The 26,580-nt window shown below is 40.2% G+C and overlaps 1 protein-coding gene across 1 annotated transcript in view; it reads right to left on the bottom strand.

The window, feature by feature from the left end:
- The window catches only part of cd9a (CD9 molecule a), a 49,154-nt gene that overhangs the window by 7,383 nt on the left and 15,191 nt on the right, over positions 1-26,580 (bottom strand). The window contains exons 2-4 of the mRNA XM_060842955.1: positions 9,715-9,817; positions 4,358-4,455; positions 1,834-1,908 (exon numbers count right to left, since the gene is read on the bottom strand). Coding sequence (XP_060698938.1) covers positions 1,834-1,908; positions 4,358-4,455; positions 9,715-9,817 — 276 coding nt within the window. The remainder of the gene's footprint in view (positions 1-1,833; positions 1,909-4,357; positions 4,456-9,714; positions 9,818-26,580) is intronic.

The following is a 26,580-nucleotide window of genomic DNA, read 5'->3' as shown; positions in this document are numbered from 1 at the left end:
TTCTTAAGATGTGCAAATGACAAGAGATAAAAACCAAGATGGGTTTGTTAGAATTTCACCTGTTTCTGATGCTAATAGGGACTGAGAAAGATCAGACATTAAACAAAACTAAATTTACCTTCACTGTAGAAATAAGTGAACAATTCAGAAGTAACAGGGAACCAAGAATCTAGACAATATTGTGCGAGAACTGGATAATGAACAGACAAGATTAGGAATAGCAAGAACATTTTTGGGCACTTGGCAGGACTGTTTCTACCACTCAGCAAGGAAGCAAGTTCTACCTGCTCGAGAGCTGTGATTAGAAATTATCCAAGGGGGACATTAAGTTGGCTGTAACTAATAAAGCAGTGCAAATATCAGTACTTGGACAATTATTTTCAATCTATATGAATGAGTTAGATGAGGGGACTAAGTGCAATGCATTCAAAGTTTGCTGAAACATACATTTCAAGTTGAAAAGTAAACAGTGTAGAGAACAGCTGCGCTGCAGACAGACGTAGGCCAGATGAGGGGATAGCAGATGGAATAGTGTAGTAAAATGTAAAGCTTCACTTTGATAAAAATCAAAATATTTTTTAAAAAAATGGCATTTAGAAAGATCTGGATACCTTTGCATGCAAATTGATTTTAAATATGGAGTAATTCCAGGGTCAAAGGGCCAGATAGCCTATTCCTGCTCCTAGTTCTTATGTTTAATCAGCTCAAATGGAAATATGGCTCAAAAGGTTTACCTACAAAAGGTTACATCAGGCTCAGTGATGTCAGTGACTGCTGGTGACAGATGGCCCTAAACCAGAATGAATGTAACACCTCGACTGTCTGAGCTCATACTGATGGGCCTTCTAACGCAGAAATCTGGCATTGTCTGGTAAGCCTGGCACTAAGAATCCAGGAGTGGGGTCAAAGGCCAATAAAATAAGGCTGGTTATTGAGCAGCGTAGCCAAGCATCTCTCTGTAGTGGGTGGGAGACAGATAGCAGCTCCAGTCTGAATTCAGACTCTGATAGAAGAGGATGCTCTACCCAGCTGACACTCAGCCACCACTTAAATGAACTACTTATGGGCTTCCATTTAATGGGCTGGAGAGTTACACCAGCTAGAAAGATGTTACGAAGAATAAAACTACTAAGGGAGAGATGCATGGCATTGATTTGTTCATTGACCTCTGACTTTTAGTTCCAAATTCAAATTTGGATTTTCTCTGTGCTGTTGACAGAAGCTCCAACACTAGAATAACTTGACAATCTCAGTCCAGTTTTTCATAGTCATCAGACAATAGACCCAACCTCTGCAGTTTAGCAATCTTAAAGAGACTGGTGACTGATAGAGGAAAATCAATACTCGATCAGGTACTGCACCCCATTTCCTTCTGGACAAGTTAAGTTTTACTACATCCAACCTGGGAATGGCTGGTGATAACTGATGGCTGAAAGAGATTAGATTAGATTACTTACAGTGTGGAAACTGGCCCTTCGGCCCAACAAGTCCACACCGACCCGCCGAAGCGCAACCCACCCATACCCCTACATTTACCCCTTATCTAACACTACGGGCAATTTAGCATGGCCAATTCACCTGACCCGCACATCTTTGGACTGTGGGAGGAAACCGGAGCACCCGGAGGAACCCACGTAGACACGGGGAGAACGTGCAAACTCCACACAGTCAGTCGCCTGAGTCGGGAAATGAACCCGGGTCTCGGGCTCTGTGAGGCAGCAGTGCTAACCACTGTGCCGCCCACAAATAGTTTCAATTCCTCAACACCGACATCCATAAGTTTTTCAGCACAAGAAATAGCTATTTTTTTAATAAGAAGAAACTGATCCATACCTTGTCCTTATTCAGAAAGCCCCAAATTCCAGCTGCTATTTCAACTGCAAATATGACAAGGAGAAACAAGAAGAACTGAAAGAGAAGATGATTTTTGTATTACATATCAACTATTTAAAAACCAGTGACTCAGAGAGATTCAACTTTAAACTCCATATTTCGGAGGATGCACTCAGATCACTCACATTCATATTTGTTACGGTCACAGTCTAAGTGCAACCATAATCCAGAGTTAGATCCCAATCTTACAAAGAGTTCAGTTATTTGCAAGGAGACCAGTCTTTCTGCATCATGGAAGAAATCTGACCTGGTCACCCAATATATGCTTTAGTGCTGGGATGAAGTTGAAACTAACATACTATTGATTAGTTAGCCTTTGATTATCTGGACAGTTTATCACAACCAGAAGTCTCCAGAAAAATAGCCATTTCATTCTTCTAACACAAATTTCTGTTGACTCAAAACCCCAAAGAATGTATGAAGTCAGATTTTAAAATGTATTACGACACTTCGCACAGTCAATGGGGCTTTAGTTATTTGTGTGCAAGAGTAATACACCAGCATAGCAGCCCATTTCCTCTGATGACCAGGCTGTTGTTTGCCATCAGGACTCTACTGTTATGAGATGTGCTCAATCAATAACTCTCTAACTTATTCACTCTAGATATCAGGTCCTGGAGACACCAGTTTGTTCATCATACACCAAGCTCTGGAAGACATTCAGATTGTGTGTCTTTTTTCCCCTTACAGATAAAAAGTGGAAGTTCACTTTCTTGCAATAATTTACATAGCACAGCTTATGAATCACTAGTCACCTTGATGTGCCAATTTTAATCTTCTCTAATTGTTTAATTCAAGCTTTCATGACAGTTAATTACAATTGGATGTGTTCATTAAAATTGGCCCGGTTTAAATTTTACAATAAAGTGAGAAACAATAAACCCTTTCCCATTCCCTTCAAAAATTTCTCATTGTGCACATTGTGTTAAAGCCCTGGACTTGCTCATGAGGCCTACCATACTTTTGATTGAACTAATTTCTTACACTAACAAGATTTCTGCAGAGAATTCCAAACAAATGGCCTAGGCAGGTTCATAAGAACCACACTGCAGGACATGCCAGAAACTTTTGGGGATTGAGGTGCAAGGAAGAGATGAAGAATGCCAGGAAAGCAGCAACTTCACCGCCATGAACTCGTGCTGTCAATTAACAGCATGGAAGAAGTGGTACATTCACCACTACATTTGACTACACTTTGGTGGTCCCACCCATTACTTCAACTGCTAGAATATTTACAGGTCTCAATTGAAATTACACTGGACACACATCAGATAGGCTATTTAATAATAACTTGGATAGAAGACAATGTGTTAGTGAAACCAAACATGTTTCCAAATAAAATCCTCCATCTTTTGTCTGGTAGCCTGTCACGTCTAACTAGAGCCCAAGTAGAATGTTACATTGAATGCATTATTAGCTCAAAATGGGTAGCCTTTATTTAGTGTACAAACACATGTTGATTTACCCAACTGAGGAGCAACGCATCACTGCCAGACTGGACTATCTGCACAATCTTTTGGGACTTTAATAATAAAGAGGATGAAAGTCATTCTAGCCCTTCCCCAATTTATGCATCAGGTATATAAAACAGTTCTGCTTCATGCTTCTGACTTCCGACTTCCTTCTGACCATGTGCATGATACAAGATTATGATGTGGACCATATTACAGAAAAGGAAGATATCAGTCAGGATGATGAGCTCCATATCAAGTGAATGGAGTTGCCTACGAAGCGAAAAGTTGGTATTTGATACAGAGTCATTTTGGTAGACTGTCATGAAAGCTTGAATTAAACAATTAGAGAAGATGAACTTTGGCACATCAAGGTGACAAGTGATTCATAAGCTGTGCTATGTAAATTATTGCAAGAAAGTGAACATCCACTTTTTATCTATAAAGGAAAAAAAAGACAGACACCAAGTTCTGGAAGACATTCAGATTGGGTATGGTGAACAAATTGGTGTCTCCAGGACCTGATATCTGCAGTGAATAAAGTTAGAGAGAGTTATTGAAGGAGCACATCTTTCAATTCAATGGGCATAGCTAATTCTATACCCATGCTATGATAAAAGTCGATGCTGGCAATGCACTTGATATACCTACAACAGATATACTGCTTGCAAGAGGTTCTCTGTAACTGGCACAGAGGGAGAGTTACTGCACCTGATCTCCCCAGTTATTTGGAATGCTTGTAGAGAAAAAAAAAACACTCCATATTGGGCTAAAAGATATTCAACCTAGAAGGATATGTCAGCATCTTAGCTTTAATCTCACCCAAATTCTACATCTGTTTATACATCTCAGACTAAATGAATAAGGTAAAATTTGCAAAACTATGACTATAATCATTAATTTCTATTATTTAATATGTCTGTTTGCTTGAAGCACATTTTGTGCAAATCAGATGTTATTTACAAGAATTGTTCTGTTCACAGGCCAATTATAGATTATGTATTTCAACTTACAAATCCAAGCATGCAAGTAGATTCCTGAATTGCACCACAGCATCCTAGGAATCCAACCACCATCATCAGTGCACCAGCTCCAATCAAGATATAGACACCTATAAAGGAACATAAACCACAGGAGTGTAAATGCATGGAAATGCCACCATAGAGTCTCAGATGTACAGCATGGAAACAGACCTGCGATCCAATTCATCCATGCCATCCAGATATCCCAATCCAATCTCATCTCACCTGCCAGTAGCTGGCCTATATCCCTCCAAACCCTTCCTATTCATATAAGCATCCAGATGCCTTTTAAATGTTGCAATTGTACCAGCCTCCACCACTTCCTCTGGCAGCCCATTTCACCACCCTCTGCGTGAAAAAGTTGCCCCTTAGGTCTCTTTTATATCTTTCTCCTCTCACCCTAAACCTATGCCCTCTAGTTCTGGACCCCCCCCCCCGCCCCGACCCCAGGGAAGAGACTTTGTCTATTTATCCTTTTCGTGCCCCTCCTGATTTTATAAAACTCTATAAAAGGTCACCCCTCAGTCTCCGACACTCCAGGGAAAACAGCCCTAGCCTATTCAACCTCTCTCTCTATAGTTCAAATCCATCAACCCTGACCACGTCCTTGTAAATCCTTTCTGAACCCTTTCAAGTTTTACAAAATCCTTCCAATAGGTAGGAGACCAGAATTGCACACAATATTCCGAAAGTGGCCGAACCAATGTCCTGTACAGCCACAACATGACCTCCCAACTCCTGTACTCAATCTGACCAGTAAAGGAAAGCATACTAATCGCCTTCCCCATTTTTAAGAAGTTCCCTATGATTTCACTCACTGTTCACACATGGAAATATATCTAGGATTTACAAATGCTGGTGCAGAATTCTTGTTTCTTCAAATGTGACAATCTTTCACTCAAATCATAAGCCAACAAGTTTATTACACTAAAAAACAAAATTAAACAATTTGAAGGATTTCAAAAAAAACACACCAAAAACAGAAGTCGCCCACTTATTCTGAAACACTATCATTTCACAGAAAATTAGAATCTCCAGAAATATATCCTCCCTGTCACATCTATAAGTTTGACTCAACACTTCAGTCCTGTCCTGGTCCTACACAGTCTTTTCCTTGAAGCCTTTCAGTCGAGCTTACACACGGTCATTTAATAAATCTGCAGAAAGAAAGTTCTGCTGTAACACATGATTTGTTAACCTGAATTCTCCATAATGTGATTGCCAAATTGGGACACTTTCTAATGCCTGAACTTTAGAAAGTGTGTTGGCTGTAACGTGATTACATCAACACTAAGCGCTGTTTCTAAAGCACGATTTTTCAATAACGCTGGGTTGCACAAAAACACAACCATTGCATTATAGAAGTTCTAACAAAACAATCCTGATCTAGCAGCTTCAGAAGTTACTTCAGTGACAGTATAGCTTATTTCCTTAACTACCTTAAACCATCTCCTTTTCTAAAAGAAGTACAGTCTATATCTGTGTCCAACTTCAGTCAGGTCTCTTTCAATATAGTCCCCAGTATGAGCAACTTTTTTTTTAAAAAGTTCCTCATACTGGATTCTAAGCTAAGCACAATGGTTTTTTCTGACTAAACTCTCACCACAAAATCCCATTAATACTGAGGCCTTGTAGTCATCTGCTCTCTAATACAGACCGACTTAAAATAACGGCTGTGCAGGACTAATTGAATTAAGTTTTCAACCATTTCTTGAAAAAAGTAAACAAACATGCTTGGTTTTCATTTCAAACTAGTGACTTAAACAGTTTATACCTGATCTTTCATCACAGCATATACATTATTTTTTGATCAAAATCACAGGCATACCAAAAAATGTTTAATCAATTATTTTACAGTGGGAGCTAATCTTAAAACATTAAATAATTCCCAAAATTGAACTTAACACAAATGTACTTCTCTCTCTCACTATAGCTCTGTTCAGTACAATTTAGCATGGGAGCTGTAAACAACATTTTCCACAAAGCAATTCTTTAGAAAAGAAAGACTAAATGTTCAAGGTTCTTTCTCTAGCAGATCCTGTACCATTAAAAATAAACATAAGTCATTAGATCAAGGTTAGGTCACACCCACATACACTTTTATTATAAAAAAAACTTACAGAAAACAATTCCCCTGCCCATCACAAAATTACAGTTTTCTAGTGGAAAGCAGGAAACAAATATGAGAAAGAATTTCCATAAGCTTGTGATGCAAGAATGCAGTATGTTAGCATGAGTTGGGAACTTGCATGTGAATGTGAAAGTTTAGTTTTTGAGTTTCGTGATGGTGTTTCTTTTAAAGCAAATGTCAGTCATTTTAAGCAGTGAACTTCAGACAGCTTTTCCAAGAAAAAACATTACTTAGATAGCTGAGAAGCTAACTGCTGAATGCTCATAATGTTAAGCTTCATCATTTAAAACTAGATGGACAGGAACCACCAATAGGTTGAGTTCAAAAGAACAAAAGTCATTCCAGCATAAGGCTAGTAGTTTGTTTTGTAAAAAGACCATTTCTCCCCGCCCTCCTATTCATATGGAAACAAATGTTAGAAATAGTGCATTTCTGAGACCCTATATTTGTCATGAGGGTACAGCTGAAGAGAACAATAGTTTCTCTCTGGTCTTGTGCAGCAATCACTTCATTACTGAATGGAACCACAGCCCAAGATATCACTCAAAACTGTAATAAATGAGGCCATTATGTCCACTTTACCCATATAAACATACTCCTAATTAAAGTATCAGTTTTGAAGCTTCCGCCTCCACTATCCCACCCAGAAACCTAACCCTAACATTAAGTCCCTTTATAGGAAGGGTTTGCAGATACTCCCAAGTACAATGGTGGCACTGTGGTAAGCATAGCTATCATCAAGCAGTTTACCTTAGTCGGACTCCCAGCCAAGCTGAAGTGGGTCAGTCAATTTGATGGCTGATTTGCCAACAGAGTAATGCCAACAGCATGGGTTCAATAGCAGCAGTGCCTGAAGTTACTACAAAGGATTTATTTTCTCAACTTCTCCCCAGGGGTGGTCACCCTCTGATTAATCAATCAATCAGTCACTTTCTAGAGAGAACAGCCTTCGGCCCTCCAGAACTGTGGCGATTTTTGCTGCAAAGTGTTTTTTTGCCACTATATATCCACCTGCCTACCTTCACTGAATTTGAAGCATTGTTTCAGATTAACCCTACTCTATTTAAATGTGGTTCAGAATCATTTACCTGATTTAGTACCAATCTGCAATGGACAGGCAACATAGCACAGGGTCAGGTCTTTGTCCAAATGTTGTTGCATATTGTGTAGTCACATTTCCTAACTATCCTGTCCTCACCTTTACTTTTGGATTAGTCTAACTTGAAGGGAGCCAGCAAGTTTGCATCAAGAATACTGGTTAAAAAGTGCCTGCTGTGAAATTAAAATGCTGGGTATTTTGCAGGAGTTGACATCCTGCAACATTTTAAAGAAAATGCATTCCTGGACAGTGATTTATTTTATCAAGTGACACAGCTTTAGGACTTTTATCATAACCATGAATGTCCTCCCGACAATATGGATGCATCCACTCTTAACTTGTTTACTGAAGGCTAAATGAAGCACACCATGGAAAGCCCCCAGTCAACATCCTGTACAAAAAAAACCTGAGAAATTCCAGGTAGGGAGGACATGAGAGTGCAGGCAATTAGAAGTTCAGGTTGTATAAGAAGTCTTCTGCTCTTTCACCTTTATTCACTCAAGTGTTTGGCACAAAACAATGAAGCATCATTCTACTGTAAAATAGATTGAAAAAGGTCCTGATCAGACACAGCATTGTTACCCACCTTTTACAACAGACAGAGCCAGGGCTCAGTGGCACTGAGATAACCATCAGCTCACAACAAGCAACATTATTCACTGACTTCCATTTACCAAGTTCAGACAAATCAGAGACAATAAAAAGAAAGAAAATCAGGTGGGGACCTTGAACACCAATTCAAGGTCTTGTTTAGTGTGGTTTAACTAGTAACACATGAAAGATTCAGTAAAAGAATGCCAAACATTCCTGGTTTAAGTTTTAATCATGAAGCATGTCTACCCAACAGATGTGGAATTTACACACAGATTTATGACAGGATTACAAGTGACAACACAGCAAGTAACTATTCCATTCATTGAGATTGTGCCAGTTATTTGAAGAACGACACTACTTAATCTACTCCCTGGGTTTATTCTTCAGTTCTGTAAATGTTCTATATTGAAGTACAGGTCTACTTCGCTTTCAAGAGGATTTCAGAATTTACATCCTCCAGCCTTTCAGACTTCCAGATCAGAACTCACTTTCCACTCTTCCCCCTCACACTACCCCTGGTTCTTTCTCCAAATACATATTCACACTAGGTATTGATCCTGCTGTCACTGGAACGAAGTGTTTCACGATTTTGAAGGCCTATCAAACCTTCTCCCATTCTGGGCGGAGAGACTCACCTTTCAGTCTCAGTCCCAAATAACTTGCTCCTGATTTTGGAGGCTGTGCCTGCTTGGTTCTGGACACCCCAGGTAGGGCAAATGTTTTTCTGCAACTATCTGGCCTAGTGCTTTAAAAACTTAAGCTCCAACGAATTCATTTCTCATTCTAAAATTAGAGAATTCTGACCCAGTCTCCTCAAAGTACATTCCCACTCTCCCAGAAGTAGCCCCCCCGGATATTTGCTACACTCCCTCTATGGAAAACTTATCCTTCTGTAGGTATGGTGACCAAAACTACGCAATACTCCAAATGACTTCTCTAAGGTTATAGATAATAGAAGCAAGACCTGTACTTAAATCTGCCTGTCTTCAAGGCCAACATACCTTTCTAATTTGTCCTTCACCGACAGGTTATCGTTCACTACTGTAGGAAGGAGGACACCCAGATCATATCTGACGTCATTACTTCCTAATCATTTCAGAAAAACAACTCTGATCTTCCTACCAAGGTGGATGACCTCCCACAATGAGAGTTCAGCCAATTACTTCACAGGTGCTAACTCAAGCCACCCTGCACTAATGTCGGCTCTCATCTACACAAATCCATACACAACAAAAATCCAGATGTTCATGTTTACCATAGGAGAGGACGATGCGTACATCTAGTATATTTTAGATGATACACAAAATGAGAAAATTCAGTCGAAAGTGCAACCGATTTCCTTTGTTACACAACTGCAATCTTGTGTCAGTTAAATTTAATAGCATCGACACTAACATAATACCTGCTGAAAAATCAAAGATTTTATGTTGCATCACATCATGCAAGAGGGGAAATTGATATGGATGAACAGTTAGCACTTGATTTTCTCCTCCTGACCCATTTCTCAAAGATTTGGAATCTTACCTATATAGAAAGATGAAGGATTCTCTTCAATTTCAAAAATGTCCTTCGTTTGTGGGTCAAAACGTAGCCATAATCCAATTGCCAGGACCGCAGTTCCTGCGAGCTGAAACACAAGATCCGTAAGTTATTAGATTAATTATATTTACAAGAAGAGTCCGAACATTCCACATATTTATCCAATATTTTCCAGTTCTATACTACCTCAACTAGTGATATTTCATTAATTCACTTCAACGACGAGAAATCACAAGTTGATGAGCACAGCAGCAAAAACCCTGGACTTAAATAGCAAATTAGAAATGATACACTGAGGCAATTTTAAAAATGCTCATGCATAATGGAGTGTTTATATAATGACATGTCATAAATGGAATATTTTTACTTGCATATTTTGCCTGTTTCTCATTTCATCCATTTCCCAGTTAGTGAATGCCAAAGCTGACGGAGAGCAAAGCAAATTTAAATACATCTGCATAGGAGGAGCAATTATTTACTTGGTTATGCAATTACATTGTATGGTATGATTAGCTACTGTCAGCTAACTGTGCTGCACTTAATGTTGATGCATTGAACTAACCTAGGGTAGAATGATTACTTGAAGGCTAGTAATTGGATTTGAAGGCTGTTTTTGTTTTAGTGTTCAAGAGCTTCTTTTTCATGCTCAACAACTCTTGTGATGCAGTACCATTACACTCCGTATTTGTGTTGAATTATTTCAGTGTTTCATCTCTGGATAGGCAAGCTAGCACAAATAAAATTGATAGAAAGTGTAGAATATAGCAGCCCATCCAATCCCATGCAAACATTAGTCTGAACAAAATGTGTCAACACTAAATTAAAAACTTAATTTGCAAAGTAAATAGTTTTATTTGCAACATGTGGCCTGTGAAAAGTGGCTCAGAACAAGAGAAAAAAAAACAATGTGGAAAACTGCAGTTTGATTGCAATGCAAGTTTCCACTATAAGTAGTAAATACTTATTGATATAGGTATCATCCTGCCAAACAAAGGTGATGAAAGCCCCATCTGCACTAATTCTTCTTTTCTCTACTCAATCAGCATAGAGATGACACATTCCTGGATCCCATCTTTCTTTGCACTTAAACTCATGGATTCCTAAGCATTTCATATCCAAGATACCATGCCTATGTAATTTATGTAGAAATACTTTTAAGTATTTGGGCTAATGGCCACATTGATTCGATGTCATATGTCATACAGATGGCAAAGTAGCCCTGATGAATCTCCTCAGCCAAGAGGTGAGTGAAGGTGGACTTGTACTTTGTTCCCAAGTGTTGCAAAGACACACACCATGTTTTACAAGACAAGAGAGTGAGCAAGTACATAAAAGGGAATACAATTCAGATGGCAAAATGCAAACAGTTTCACCACCTTTCTTATATGCTTTGCAACAAGTCTTTTTTCTCAGCCCTCTCACCTACTGGCTCTTTTAATGGTTTGATTGTTCTCAGGTGGTTGCATAAGACGCTAAAGTCACAATTATAGAGAGCTAGGGAATTCCCTCTGCTGTCCTGGTCAATATAAATCTCAAAAGAAATTACCTGATTATTAAATTCGATTCCCTAGAGTGTGGAAACAGGCCCTTTGGCCCAACAAGTCCACACCTACCCTCCGAAGAGTAACCTACCCAGACCCTTACCCTACATTTATGCCAGAATAATGCATCTAACACTATGGGCAATTTCTCATGGCCAGTTCACCTGACCTGCACATATTCAGATTGTGGGAGGAAACCGGAGCACCCAGAGGAAACCCATGCAGACACTGGGAGAACGTGCAAACTGCACACAGCCAATTGCCAGAGGTGAGAATTGAACTCGGGTACCTGGCTCTGAGGCAACAGTGCTAACCACTAAGCCACTGCATTGCATTATAAATTGTGGGAAAATGATAACAAGTGCAAATTGACTGCTGCATTTCCTACATTACAGCAATGCCTATAGGTTTAAAAAAAGTGTTGACACTAATGTCATTCTATGAAGCCTCAAAAAAAAATTCCCTCCAAATTTAAGTGCTCAACTTATAGTATAAAAATGAACAACTTGCAAGGTGGTGAATGAAGTTGTTGTTCACCATGTGACATGCTATGTTGACAGGCTTTAAACTTCCATGCATCTCTATAATATAGCCTGCATCACTTGTGTCCCTTGTGTTACTCCTAGTTAGTTATGAGACAAATGAAACAATTTGAGGGGCGTAAAATCAAGGTCAATTACTAAATAAAAGTTACACATATCTTGGTTGAAAAGGGAAATAGATTTCATGATTTGGAGATGCTGGTGTTGGACTGGGGTGTACAAAGTTAAAAATCACAACAGCAGGTTATAGTCCAATGGGTTTAATTGGAAGCACGTTAGCTTAAATCTATTTGCCTAGCTTTCGGAGCTGGGTGGATGCAACAGCATGATTTTTGGAATTAGAAAAAAATGTGGCGAAGGTATTTAGCAATCCAAGTTATTTTGCTATTTGTCAAGTATTTTGGAATGTTGAGATTGCGAAAGATGCTGTGTAAACACAAATTTTAATATGTACTCAACTTTTAAACTTTGAGCAAACAAATGGCTTTTTTAAAAAAAACACATTGGAAGTTTATTGGCCTCGTGCATCTGTATGAACAGAATTATCTTTGTAAATAATCAAAACTGAAAACATCCTTTCAAAATGGGAGACAAGTTAATGGCTTTAGATGTGAAAGCAGACCGATTTTATCGGCTATCTTGTAATGCATCATGGGAAAAAAAAATCAATGTGCAGATTATGCTCCATGCAGATTCTAATGAGATACAACATTTAAGTGGAGGTGACACATATGCATTTCAATCCAACAAATCTCTTTCCTTCCCCAAGAAGTGTTGATTAACAACACATGCACAACTGTAACAAAAAGTGTTGCAGTTGTTATGAAGCACAGCATTTTCAAGTATAATGATGACAGAGAATACATGAATTATAATACAGTACTGGCTTTCAAGGTGGTGCCAAAACAATAGCACTGAAGATTAAATTCTCTATAAAATTCCTGTTATCACTCAAACACTGCACCTAGTCTTAAAATGCTGTGCCTTTGTCAACTTGAAAAGCCTGCAAATGTGCTCAGTCAATTGAACTAATATTAAATATGATTTGGAGGTGCCGGTATTGGACTGGGGTTTATGAAGTTAAAAATCACAATACCAGGTTTAGTCTAGGTGGTTTATTTGGAAGCACTAGCTTTCAGAGCACTGCTCCTTCATCAGGAGGCTGTGGAGAATAAGATTGTAAGGCACAGAAATTATAGCAAAAGTTTAGTGTGATGTAACTGAAATTATATATTGAAAAAGACCTAGATTGCTTGTTCAGTCTATCATTCAGAATGACCATGTTGGTTTCAGTTCTTTCATATGTAAATTGGGACAGGCAACAACGAAAAGGGGCCGAGCAGAGGCTGATAGCCAAGTCAGTACCCATGAGGATGGCCTCAGCAGGGACCCTGGGTTCATGTCACACCACAGGTGACCCCATTGCACTATATATACACACACATGCAGATCCTCTCTCATACACTCTCACATATTCTCCCACACACCCTCTCACCGACCTATACTCCTTTACTCTCATATAAGACACTCCTAATCATCTCCTCCACACCACCCCCCCCACCACACACAAGAATTTGTGGGATGAATTTGTACTTGCAGAATTAAATTTTACATTTTTCAAAAACTGCATGAATCCATTTTAGATTCTGTAAATCTATTTTGTTTAAGATTAGAATCAGTCTGACCATTATGGTACAGGCAGCCTCACACCTTCAATACAATGTCTGGGCCGACATGACACCAATTGTTAAAGTTCACTTGAGAATGTAACTTCTAAAAAAATGTTTCACGATTTTCATAAGAATGACCAAAACCAACATGTTCATTCTAAAAGATGAGACTTACACAGTCCAAGTCTTTTTCAATATATAATTTCAGTTACATCACACTGTAAATTTTTGCTATTAATTCTGTGTCTTACAATCTTATTCTCAACCACCTGAAGGAGCAGTGCTCTAAAAGCTAGTGCTTCCAAACAAACCGGTTAGACTATAACCTGGTGTTGTGATTTTTATAAAATAGAATTCCAAGAAAAGAACCTTTGTTGGATTACACCTTTCTAGACTGACAAATCATGAATTCACACATCCATACCTTTGCGTTGTAAAGGCAAATATAATTGTAAACTATTGCCTGTCCTGTTTGCTCGCTGTGTGCTTTAACATGTACACCCTGCTTCAAGCATCCCCAAGGTGCGAATGCACGAGTAAACCCTACTTGCAATTTAACCGGAGAGTTTGTTCCAGGTCATTTTAAAAATTTTGAGTTCACTAACAAGTTTTGGGGAATATGCAACATCTTAAAATGAAAAAAAAACAAACATTTATGATTTCAGATAGAAAGCAAAAAACTGAAATTGCACGGTTTATTTCTTGCATCTGCCTGTAGTAAGTGTTTAAAGTTTCTCCTACCAAACTCCAAGTTGAGGTTGTCAAGAACTGAATTTTTTAAAAAAAAATTCAAAGACACAGTAGCCACAAAAATAAGTGACAATACATATAGCTTAGAAAACCACATGTTAGTTAACTGATTTTTTTTATGGTTTCCATTTAGCGATTATGGATTATTTCTGAAATTAGCTTAATTGTTTCAATGGTCTTGCAGAAGCCAGCTTTCACTGAAAGCCAATTAACAATGATTGATTCAAACCAAGATGCATTTAAATTACATACAATATAGATAATTACAGGGAGTTCCATAAATTATAGATTCCTTTGTTCAGGACACAGCTAGCACAATGTTGACACTGACTATCGACTGTTAACATTACAGCAATTAAAACTATTACCACAAATTGCAAGCACAAAAACAAATCTGCATTCTTACTTGACAAATAAGAGGAATCCAGCTCCACACTCTAATCATGCCATTTAGTTAGGTTCGTATCGCACAAAATTAAGAAAAAAATTCTAGCGTTAACCCATAATTCTAGGAATATAGCATTGAAAATCTGCTTCTATTTGAAGCCATCATGTCAGAGGTTGTGCGAAAAGTATGAGAAACAAAGAGCATGTGGGGATGAAGCTTGCAATTTTAATTCCTGCAATTTTTCAGTGCCAGATGTATTTCTTACAGGGCTCGACCCTCCACCACTCTGAATCTTTCTCTGTACAAACTTCTGACAAGCACCTTTCAAAGGCTGCCCCACAAATACATCGCTGGGATGGTGACCTCTCGCCATCATGGCTTCTGTACTGTGGGCAGAATAAAGATTTCTGCCATTTGAAGCTGACTCAACCTTTGCCAATTCTGTTACTAAACTACATCAAAATGAACTGCTTCTCAACCTTGCAAATCAAATTCAACTTCAGAAGTCAGTCTAATTTGGCAGCAGCATTTCCCATAGAGAAACTCAAAGTTGTTCTGGGTGAATGAAACAGTAACTAGCTGCTCAGCTACACAGACCCAATATCTATGTTGCCAGACCTGCTGGGGTTCTCCAGCTATTTCTGTACTTTTATAAAGTTTCTAACAGTTTTTTAAAAAAAATAGTCGTGGTGCAATTGTTTGGCTGCAATGAAATTATTGGTGAGCAGTGATTTGAAAAGGTGCAAGTTAGCATTTTAATTACATAGGATCAGCAGCCACAACATTGCTCACAAGTAGTCTGGGGTCTCCAGTCAGCCTTCAAATCTACTGGAATTCCCCTGCCTTGTCACTTTGCTTGGATCCAGAAAATTTCAAGGGGAACATAGTCTTTGGTTGCAATGTGATTAATTTGTCTTCGAATTTACCAATTGAAGTCCCAAGTTTTAGTTATCAAAGTACAGGAGAAAAAAAGTTAGATAAAACTGGATAACAGCCCGCTTCAAGGCAAAAGTGAGGACTGCAGACGCTGGAGATCAGAGTCAAGATTAGAGTGGTGCTGGAAAAGAACAGATCAAGGCAGGATTTGAGTAGGAAAATTGACGTTTTGGGCAAAAGCCCTTCATGGGGTGATGGGGAAGGAGGGAGCTCATGCAGCAGCTGACAGTATTCACACTTCTACAGAAGAGGGGTCATGGTCCACATTACCCAACCATGTCTCATTGGTGCCAAAGTCCTGCAAGTAGATCTTAGGGAGCTAGGAAGCAGATTAAAAAAAAAGACCTCAAATACGTTGCTGGAACACTGACCATAATTCCTTAAGTTTCATTTTATTATGGATAAGGATGAAGGGCTTACACCCGAAATGTCGGCTATCCTGCTCCACAGATGCTGCCTGACCGGCTGTGCTTTTCCAACACCACACTCCACCTCTGATCTCCAGCTTCTGCAGCCCTCACTTCCTCCGATAAGGATAGAGTAGTCCTCTTAACGGGGTGGGGGGTGCGGAGGAGGAGATTAGGTTTCAAAACCAGCATGCTCATGTGAACATGCACAATAACAATGGCAAGATTCAGTAACCTTGGACGACAAGAGAAATTGAGAGTTTAGTGAAGGAAGAGGAGGCATATTCAAGACTTAGGAAACTGAATACAGACTAAGCGTTTTAAGAATATAATGAAAGCAGGAAATAACTTAAACAAGATGGAAGGAGGGCTAAAAAAAAAAAAGGGCATGAAATGCCTTTGGCAAACCGGATTAAAAGGAAAATCCAAAAGAGTTTTATATATACACAAGCTAGGGAAAAGACTAAGTCCACTTGAGGACAAAGGAAGGAATTGATGATGGGAGCAAAAGGAAGTGGGCAAGGTCCTTAACAAATATTTTACATTGGTATTCACAAAAGGAGAAGGTCATAGTAGGTGGTGGTACTACAGAGGGGTATGTTAATATTCAAGCTCATGCCGACATCAAAAAATGTTGGTGTTGATTGTTTGGAAAACTAAGTCCAAAGGAGGATCATAAAAAAATAGGAGAAGTAGTGAGTCCACTCCATCATTCAATCATGGCTGATGGGCAGTTCAATGCTACCTACCTGCACTCTCCCTGTATCCCTTAATTCCTTGCAAGATTAAGAATTTATCAATCTTTGCCTTGAGGATACTTAACATCCCAGCCTCCACTGCACTCCGTGGCAATGCATTCCACAGGCGCACCACTCTCTGGCTGAAAATTCAATTAAGATAAATGACTCCTCAGAACCTGATACAATCTATCCTCGAATCCTGAGACTGGCACGGCAAGAAATTGCTGAAGCCTTGCATGAAACCTTTTCATCATCTTTGATCACATGAGAGATCCCAGATTACTGGAGAACAGCCAGCATCGTTCCTTTGTTTAAGGACAGCAACATGGATAATCTGGGAAATTCAAGGTTAGCAAGCCTTGTGCCAGTGATAGGGAAATTACTGAACATGCTTCACTCACATTTGGCAAAATATGGACTTAATAGGAAATAGGCAGTATGGCTTTGTGCAGGGGAAGGTTACAGGTCTCAAATTTGATCCATTTTTTTGGAGAAAACGATGAAGAAGTTGAGGAGGTCAGGACAGTGGATGTAAGATCTGGTATAGGTGGTGAAATCAAATTCCATGTGAGATGGTGACAGCAAACTCTAAGATGGATACCAAAATGGATTGGTCATATAAGACAGAGGAGCAGTGAAGCAGGTTTTTCCAACTGGATATTTGCGAACAGTGGTGTTTGACATTGATGAGTGCTGGGATCACTATTGTTTGCGATGACTAGAAATGATTTGGAGAGAACAGAGATGGTCTGACTAGTAAGTTTGCAGATGTAAGCTGGAGGAACTGTGGATAGCAAGGTGGTCTGCCAGAAGATACAATAGGCTATGGATGGGCTGGAGATGTAGGCAGAGAAATGGCAGATAGAATTTAATCTGGACAAATGCTAGGTGATGCATTTTACAAGGTCTAATGCAGGAGGCAAGTACAGTAAATGGCAGAACCTTTGGTAGCATTAACATACAGTGGCATCAACAGATACAGGTCCACAGTTCCCTCAAAAGTAACCATACAAGTGGATAAAGTGGTCAAGAACACATGTCGTATGCCTGCCTTCATCGATCGGGGAGACAGAAGAAAAAAAATTGGCAAGTCATTCTGAAATTGCATAGAACTTCAGTTAGGCCACATTTGGAATATTTCATACAATTCTGGTTGCCATGCTACTAGAAAAATACAGAGACTTTAGAGAGGGTACAGAAAAGTTTACCAAGCCTGGTTTGGAGGGCATTAGCTATGAGGAGAGGTTGAGTTGATAAAGCATGGCACTGGAGAAAACAGGTCAGCAGCAGAGAAGTGAGAGAGTGACATTTTAGCCCTTCTTCATGACTGGGGAGGAGAAAGGGAGCTGACAGATAAATGGTGGGGTGGAGCTAGGGAAAGGTAGGTGGGCAAAGGTAGGAAGTGATTGTGATAGGTCATTGGGAAAGGGGGACCAGAAAGGTGGGAAGGAAGACGTACAGGTAGATCAAGTCAAGACTGCGGATCTGAATCAGAGGGTAGAAGCTGGGATGGGGGTTGAAGATTCAGAAACTGGTGAATTCAAAGTTCATGCTATGTGGTTGTAGGCTCCCATTTGTAGGCGGAAGACATTTGTTCCTTTTGATGTCTTGGACTGAGGTGGAGGTGGGGGGACCAGGTTTTGCACCTTTCACAGCAACAAGAGAAATGGAGGCAGTATTGGAAGAAAGAGTGTGGACCTAACAAGGGAGTCGCAGTGGGAACGAACGGCCTGTACAGAATGCAGGTGGGGTGGGGAGGGAAATATACTTTTGGTTGGGGGGGGGGGGGGGGGGGGGGGGTGGAAGAGATGAGGACTGAGGGATTCTATCTTTGTAATTTTGGGGGGAGGTTTTGAGGGCAGCGATGCAGGAAATGAAGGAGATGTGATTGAGGGCATCATTGATCATAGGAGGAGAACGACACGTGGGATGCCTTGGAGTGGAATCACTCATCCAGAGAGCAGCTACAGCAGAGGAAGAGAGAGTAGGGGATTGTGCTTTTTCTGGGGGGGTGCGAGTGGGTGGGGTGGTAGGAAGATGTAGTCATCGGGTTTGTAGATGTTGTCGGTAGGGAGTCATACACTAGAGACAGAGGTCCATGAAGGGACGTGGACCAGATGAATGAAGTCAGGATGGAAGGTGTTGATGTAGTGCATGAACTATTAAAGCTCCTTGTGGGACAAACTTGATTTATTTTCAGATGAATGTTGGGAGGATGACGGGCAACCTCTGACATTTACAAAAAAGTATGAGGGGTGTGGATAGAATGGATACTCAAATCTTTCAGAGTAGAAAGGCCAATTACTAGGGAACATAGGTTTAAGAAAAGAGGGGGGGGAAGTTTAAAAGGAGATGGGAAGGTAAGTTTTTTTTCCTTCTTATAGGGCGAAATATTCCTGGAATGCACTGCCAAGGAGGTGGGAGCAGATGCAAGAGCAAGGTTCAAATTGACAAATACATGAATAGGCATGGAATACAGAGATGCAAACTGCATAGAGGCTAAAGACTTCTAGGTTTAGAGAGACATCACAAGTTGGTGCAGGCTTGGTGGGCTGAAGAACCAGTTCCTGTGCTGAACTGATGTTTGTTCAGTCACCTCAGGCTTACTCCTCGTTCCACCATAGGGAAGAGAATTGAGCATCAGAACAGGTGGCTGGAAAACTACAGGGAGGGTATCGAATTCCTGAGGCATGGGACTCGGTCTGGGCCAGGTGAGACCTATACAAGGTGGATAAGTTTTACTTTAGGAGGACCAGGACTAACACCCTTGCAATGAGGCTTGCTAGTACTATCAGGGAAAATTGGCTATGGGATGGGAAGCACAGGCAAAGCTCAGATAGAACAAAAACAAAGCTAGCAACAGGAAATACAAAAGTAACGAACAAAATTTATGTATGGACCAGGCCAGGCCCCCTCAAAAACATCTGCAAATGTGTTGCTGGTCAAAGCACAGCAGGCCAGGCAGCATCTCAGGAATAGAGAATTCAACGTTTCGAGCATAAGCCCTTCATCCCTCAAAAACATATCAATAAAGTAGCCCAGACCCAAACTTTGCTAGTTGTTTTAAGCAGGTGTAAAGAGCATACTCCAGGGAGGTATGCAGCTGGTCAAATCACTTAGGCTTACCAGATGAAACACAAACCGAGAACAGAACAACTTAACCTCTGAAAACCTAACAGATTAACCAAACTTCAATGATGCTGTGCCAAATTCCTGCAATAATCCCCATAAACACCTCTTGACAAAAAAAGGTAAAATCAAACACAGGATCTTACAGGAGGGACAGAGGGATGGCAGAGGGATTCAGCATGGAATACCTCCCATATAGGTGTTTCTTGGACCAGTTACCTCAAAGTGAACTGTCTGCATTTCGCAAACAGCTGGACTGCTCAAACTAAACCTGAGAAAAGCAGAGCTGGGAGAATTGGCAACTCCTCTTTCATCAAAGTGTTTTTTTTACAAAAACATTTGAAATCGTTCTCAAGTTGATCAACACCAGACATTTTGGTATGTGTCATTGCAGCCTTCTGAAGAAAAAAAACACAACCTAATCTTCTTAAAAGGAGTAGCATAATCACAATTAGGAGACAAATGAAGCAAGGGCAAGGTGAGTAGGTCAAATGGCCAAGATGGAGAATTAGTGTGGCTGAAATTAAGAAAAAGCAAGAGGCAGCAACCATGGTTGTTATTTATCACTAAGGTTTGGGATCATACAATGCTGGAGAAAGCATACAATTAGAAAATTGGTGATGTATGTTACATGGGTTATGCAGCAATAATGGGCCGACTCCAATTTACATCAAGTCTGGGTAAATCCGATCAGCACTAATGATGTGGAGGATGTATTCTTGGAGCGTGCACAAGATGAGTTTCTAGATCAATTTACTTACTTAGTGTGGAAATAGGCCCTTTGGCCCAACAAGTCCACACTAACTCGCCAAACAGCAACCCACCCAGACCCATTCCCCTACATTTACCCCTGCCCCTAACACTATTAGCCATGCTAAATTGCCCATTCACCTAACCTGCACATTTTTGGACTGTAGGAGGAAATCCACGCAGACACGGAGAGAATGAACAAACTCCACACAGTTGCCTGAGGTGGGAGGGTAAAAAGTGAGGTCTGCAGATGCTGGAGATCACAGTTGAAAATGTGTTGCTGGTTAAAGCACAGCAGGTTAGGCAGCATCCAAGGAATAGGATTGAACCCAGGTCTCTGGCACTGAGGGGCAGCAGTGCTAGCCACTGTGCCACCATGCTGCCCCAATTTGTTGAAGAACCAACTATAGTCTGGCTGTTTTAGGTTTACTATCATGCAATGAGAAATGGCTACTTAATAAGCTTACAGTAAATTAGCTTTAGGAAAATATTGAAATGATAAAATTTCACATTAAAATTGAACATTATATTATTTGTTCTGAAACATATGAACAAAGGGAAGTTAAGATATTTGGGATAAATTAGCTACATGAATTGGCAAATGATTAAATACTAGCAATTTCAAATAGTACATGACAGATACACATTCTAAATGCACTAACACCCAGTGTGAAAGGTACATTAACTGTGGCTAATAAAAGCTAATAATTGCATTAGATCAAATGAGTGGTTCATAAAGGATCCATGTGTTAGACAAGCTGGGAAATCAGATGCAATTTTGAAAGCATAGAAACACCAAGAACCAATAATGAGAAAACAAAAATACAAGCTGGAGAGAAATATAAGAGGAGGACTGTACAAGTTTATTAAGGTAAGTGAAAAGGGATAAATTACCTAGGCCAAATGGAGACAGAATAATTCATAATGATGAATAGAAAATGGGAGAAGAAATTACTTTGTGGTCTTAACAGATAAAGACAGAAAAACTACAAGACCAAGCAACCAAAGGACTTGTGAAGTTGAGGAGCTAAAAAATGAGTGTTAATAAAGATTACATTGGATTCCCTACTGTGAGGAAACCAACAAGAGTAATCCACACAGACCCATTTCCCTAGATTTACCCCAACTAACGCAACAAACGCTACAGGCAATTTAGCATGGCCAATTCACCTGACTTGCACATCTTTTGTAACGTGGGAGGAAACCCATGGAGACACTGGGAGAACGTGCAAACTCCGCACAGACAGCTACCCAAGGCCAGAATCGAACCGGAGTCCGTAGTGTTGTGAGGCAACAGTACTAACCACTGGATCACTGTGCTGCCCCAGAGATGGTACCTATTAAAAGTAGTTAACTGAATTAACAAGTCCTTTAGACCAGATAAGCTAAATCCCAGAGTGTTGAAGGAAGCAACTCTAGAAATGATGGCTGCATTAGTGGTGATCATCTCTCTCAATTTTTAAGTTCCAGAAATATCCTGCAGACTGAAAAACAACAAATAAGTCCAGCATTAAAGGTAGGAACAAGAAGGAGCTTTACAGATCTGTTAAGTCAATGTCAGTAGTATAGAAAATGCGAATCTATTATAGGATATGATAATTGGATACAGAGAAAACGATGACAAATTAAATAGTCTGTGTATTTATGGAAGAGAAACATCATAGCTGCCAAACTGTTGCAAGTTTTTTTTCCCCCACAAAGGAACTTCAATAGTGAGAACTAGTGCATTGCTAAAGTGTGATTTTCAGAATGGTCTCGACAAGGTTTCACTAAAGGAGGTTAGTAAACAAAAACATTAGATCAGAAGGTCAGGGTTATGCATTAAAAAAAATCAATTTAGAGACAGAAATAAATGGGTCATTTTCATGATGGTAGACTTGTCAGTTTGGTACGACAAGAATCAGTGCTAGGGCAATAGCTCAATCTATATAAATAATTTGTACACTGGACAAGTTGTAACAGTTCCAAATCTGCTGATAATACAAAACTAGGTGGGGATGCAAGTTGTAAGAAAGATTCAAGGAAGCTTAAAGTGAACTCAAACAGGCTAAGTAATTGGACAAAAATGCATGACAGATGGAAGATGAATGTATTTTTCTAACAAAGTGGAGAATTTCACAAAGGCAGAATATCTTTTAAATGGTGAGAGATTGTGAAGTATAGGTGTCCATAGCCCTGGTGTGGTCACAAAAACCTGGCATACAGACACACCAATCAATTGAGTATAGAAGATGTATTTTTTTTAAATTGCCTGAAGCCTTGGTGAGGTGGCACCTGGAATAATGTGTACAATTCTGATGTCCTCAAAAGGATGTGAGGGAGTGCAACTGGAAGTTCACCCAATTAATCCTTAAGACAACAATTGTCTTATGAAATTAGGTTGAGGAAACTTCATTTGTAATCACTAGAATTTTGAAGAATGCCACATGATTTCATTGAAATAACTCTTAAAAGGTGGAACAGGATGTAGATAGGATGTTTCCACTGGCTGGTGAGTCTAAATTAGAAAGCATAATCTCAGAGTTGGGGAAGAATTGCTTCCTGAGGGTGGTGAATCTTTCGAAGCAAACCCCAGAGAGCTGTAGAAGCTGAAATACAAGGCAGACTGAAAAAGAGAGAATCAAACAGGCTGGTTGGCCCAATCTTGTTCCTAAACATTTTATTCATGTCCAATATCGTTCAATGTTATGATCTTCTCTGCCCCCCTCCTGCACTTACGTACAGTTTGCAATTGATGTTACACTATGCAGTCAGAAAATAAGAGCTGGGAATTTCATGCTTGAAATGAGAAACACAGCTGGTTGCAGGGAACAACATTTTCTGATAGTATTTCCAATGTTCCAAAAACTCATGGGTGCAGTGTCCCAATTTGAGGGGACCAAAATACAAACCCACATCTAGTCTAGGTCCCAGGACTTCTGGCCATTTGCTGAAGTATCTGACTCTTAACCCCTCAACATTCTATGATCCTCTTCCCTCCCAATTCCAGGGTTGCACCAGAGCTTAAGTCACTCAGTCCTCTTCAATGTCAAGTGTTTACATTTGAACCACCACAATCACAGGAAGAACAAATCAGCACAATTTAAATTTACTTCATGTGGTTGAGAAATACTCAATGATATTGCTTCAGTAGCTCAGATCATCGAGATTGTGCTGCATGGAGGAAGTCCATTCAACATTGTCCATTTTCAATCTCAAGACATAGCAGCAGTATCACTTCCCCAATTAAGGGAGACATCACAGTTGCAGCAATGACCTTAAAGCCAAGTATCCATAAGGGGCTGAAAGTTATCTATTTTACTTCCAATTTCCATCCCACTCTCACCTTCACCTGGTCCATCTGACACCTACCTTCCCTTCCTCAACATCCGGATTCCATTTCAGGGAATAGGCTGGCCACCAGTAACCACTACAAACAGATCGACTCCCACTGTTACCTTGACTGTACATCCTCACTTCCCGATTCCTGTAACAATTCTATATTCTCAGTTTGTCTCCTTCACATCTATTCTAAAAATGCCAGCTTATTTAAAGGAGACCTCCAAAACGTCCACCTCTTTTCTCAACTGAGGATTACACACCATCGGCATCCTCAGCCACATCTGATATCTCATACACTTCTGCCCTTCACCCTTCTCTTCCCTCCCACTCCACCGATAGGGTCCCTTGTTCCTCACTTGCCACCCCACCAGCATCCACATTCAAAAGGATCATTAGCCATTATCTCCCACCACCTCCAGAGACCAATTTCCCACTCTGTCCCTTCTCCAGAGACCATTCCATCCAGAACATCCTGGTCCTCTTCTCCCTACACAACACCCATCCATATAAATCACAGAAGGTGCAACATCTGCCTGTTTACTTCCTTCCTCCCTCAATAACCAAGGCCCCAGAGATACCTTCTTGATGAAGGAGCACTTCACCTGCACTACTGCATTCGCTGCTCACAATGTAGTCTCCTCTACATCGGGGAGATGAAACTCAGACTGGGTGACCGCTTTGCAGGACACCTACATCCTGTCCATAAAAATAACCCAAGTTTCCTGTTGCCTACTACATTAATACCTTGCTCCCTTGCCAACACGTGTCTCAGATTTGCTGCAGTGCTCCAGTAAAGCTCAGTGCAAGTTGGAACACCACCTCATTTTCCACATGGGAACTCTGCAACCTTTGGGACTATCATGTGCAATAATTTTAAGGGCATCAAGAACCTTCCTATGCCCTTACGCCAACACCTACAAACTATGCCTCAGCATCACATGGCTGTTACCACCAATAACGTATTTTCAGCTACTAATAATCCTCATTGGCAATCGATTTCCCCCAGGCTAACCTTTATCCATTCCTTTGCCTATCCAACTGTTCTTTTCCATTGCTCCGTGGGCTTCATCCACCACCTCCCTCCCCCATTTACTTTATTCTACCCCCCCCCCACCTTCAGAATAGATATTAACATCTTCCTAGCTACACAATTCTGGAGGGGGATTACTGGATTGAAATGTAAACTCCGCTTTCTCTGCATAGATGCAGTCAAACCTGTTGAGTTTTCCCAGAAATTTGTTTTTTCTTAAAGTGTTTTCCAGCATCTACATTCGTTTTTTGTTTTAGTGTCCAAAAGGGGTCATATGGAGGTCACAAACTTAGCAAATCCGCATCGTTTTTGTACTCCAAGACATTTTATCTATCCTCTCCAAATGAACCGTAAAATGTAAATTTGCCATAATTCTCAGTCCAGAGAGCTGCTCTCAGTGAAACAATTGGTTTAACTGGAGGGTCACCATGACTCAGGCAAGGGAAAAGGTCGAGAAGCGCACAGTCCTTCATGATAAGCTTTGTTGGCATTATTCTACATCTTCTAGTTATGGTTTAGTAACCCAGAGACCTGACCTTCATGACTCTGAACAACAAATTGTGAAAACAAATTCAATAAATTGTTATATTGCAGGGAACCATTCCAGTAATCTCCAGACAGGAGTTCCAATCATACAAGATCAAGCTTACACAGTTTCAGTTGCAAACTTGGTTGATTATTAACATTTTTAAAAAGTTTTACCCAATTCACTGCTGTAAATCAATCACCATGAAACAAAATGGCTTCCTGCCAGGATACCTAGCAACAGGCAGGAAACCTCGCCTTGCTCATGTTTCCCATATCCCCCACATGGAGAAGAAAAAGAGAAAAAAAAAAATCAGTATTTCCAACACCACACTCCCGACAGCTCTAATCTTCATCCAAAGATTGGGAAAGCCTTCCCAGATACTCAACCATGCCAGCATTACCTATGTAACTTCTAGTCCTGGTGTTTTCACAACTCACTACCCAACCGGAACAGCTGCACCCAAGAGACAGATACTTTCATTAATATATTTCAATCCCTACCCACAACTTCTGTTAATGCCCCACAATTACTCATTTATTTAGATTTCCCTATGTAGTCACAAACTTGTTTGTGGTTCCAGTCATTGCTTTGCAGTGTACTTACCTCAGGTTTTCACCACACCTTTTATAGCATTTCACCACTCAGTCTCCAATCACTGCACCTCCAGCTATGACAACTCCCTCAGCAAGAATGCTACAACTTCTATTTTTCAAACCCTGCAAGGATCAATGCTCGGACTTCAGTTTGTACACAAACTACATATGGTTTGGATGAAAATGTAGGTGGCCTGATTAGTAACTGTGCAGACAAAGTGAAAATTGGAGGATTTGTGGAGTGAGAAAGGGTGTCTAAGAGTACCACAGGATTTAGATCAGTTGGCAAATTGGGAGGGGAGAGACAGCAGATGGAGTTTAACCTGGATGAGTGGGAGGGAATTTTGGGAGGTCAAAGGCAAGCAGAAAATATACAGTAAGCGGCAGGACCCTCCAGAGCATTAATAGAGAGATCGTGGGGTGCTACTTCATTGCTTCTTCAAAAGCAGGAACGGTGGTGGAAAAGGCAATATATGGTATACCTATATTGGGCAGGGCATGAGTACAAAAACTGGCAAGACTGTG

Source organism: Hemiscyllium ocellatum, chromosome 23 (genome assembly GCF_020745735.1).
Source record: "Hemiscyllium ocellatum isolate sHemOce1 chromosome 23, sHemOce1.pat.X.cur, whole genome shotgun sequence".
NCBI classification, from domain to species: domain Eukaryota; kingdom Metazoa; phylum Chordata; class Chondrichthyes; order Orectolobiformes; family Hemiscylliidae; genus Hemiscyllium; species Hemiscyllium ocellatum.
This window is presented reverse-complemented; position numbering and strand designations above follow the sequence as displayed.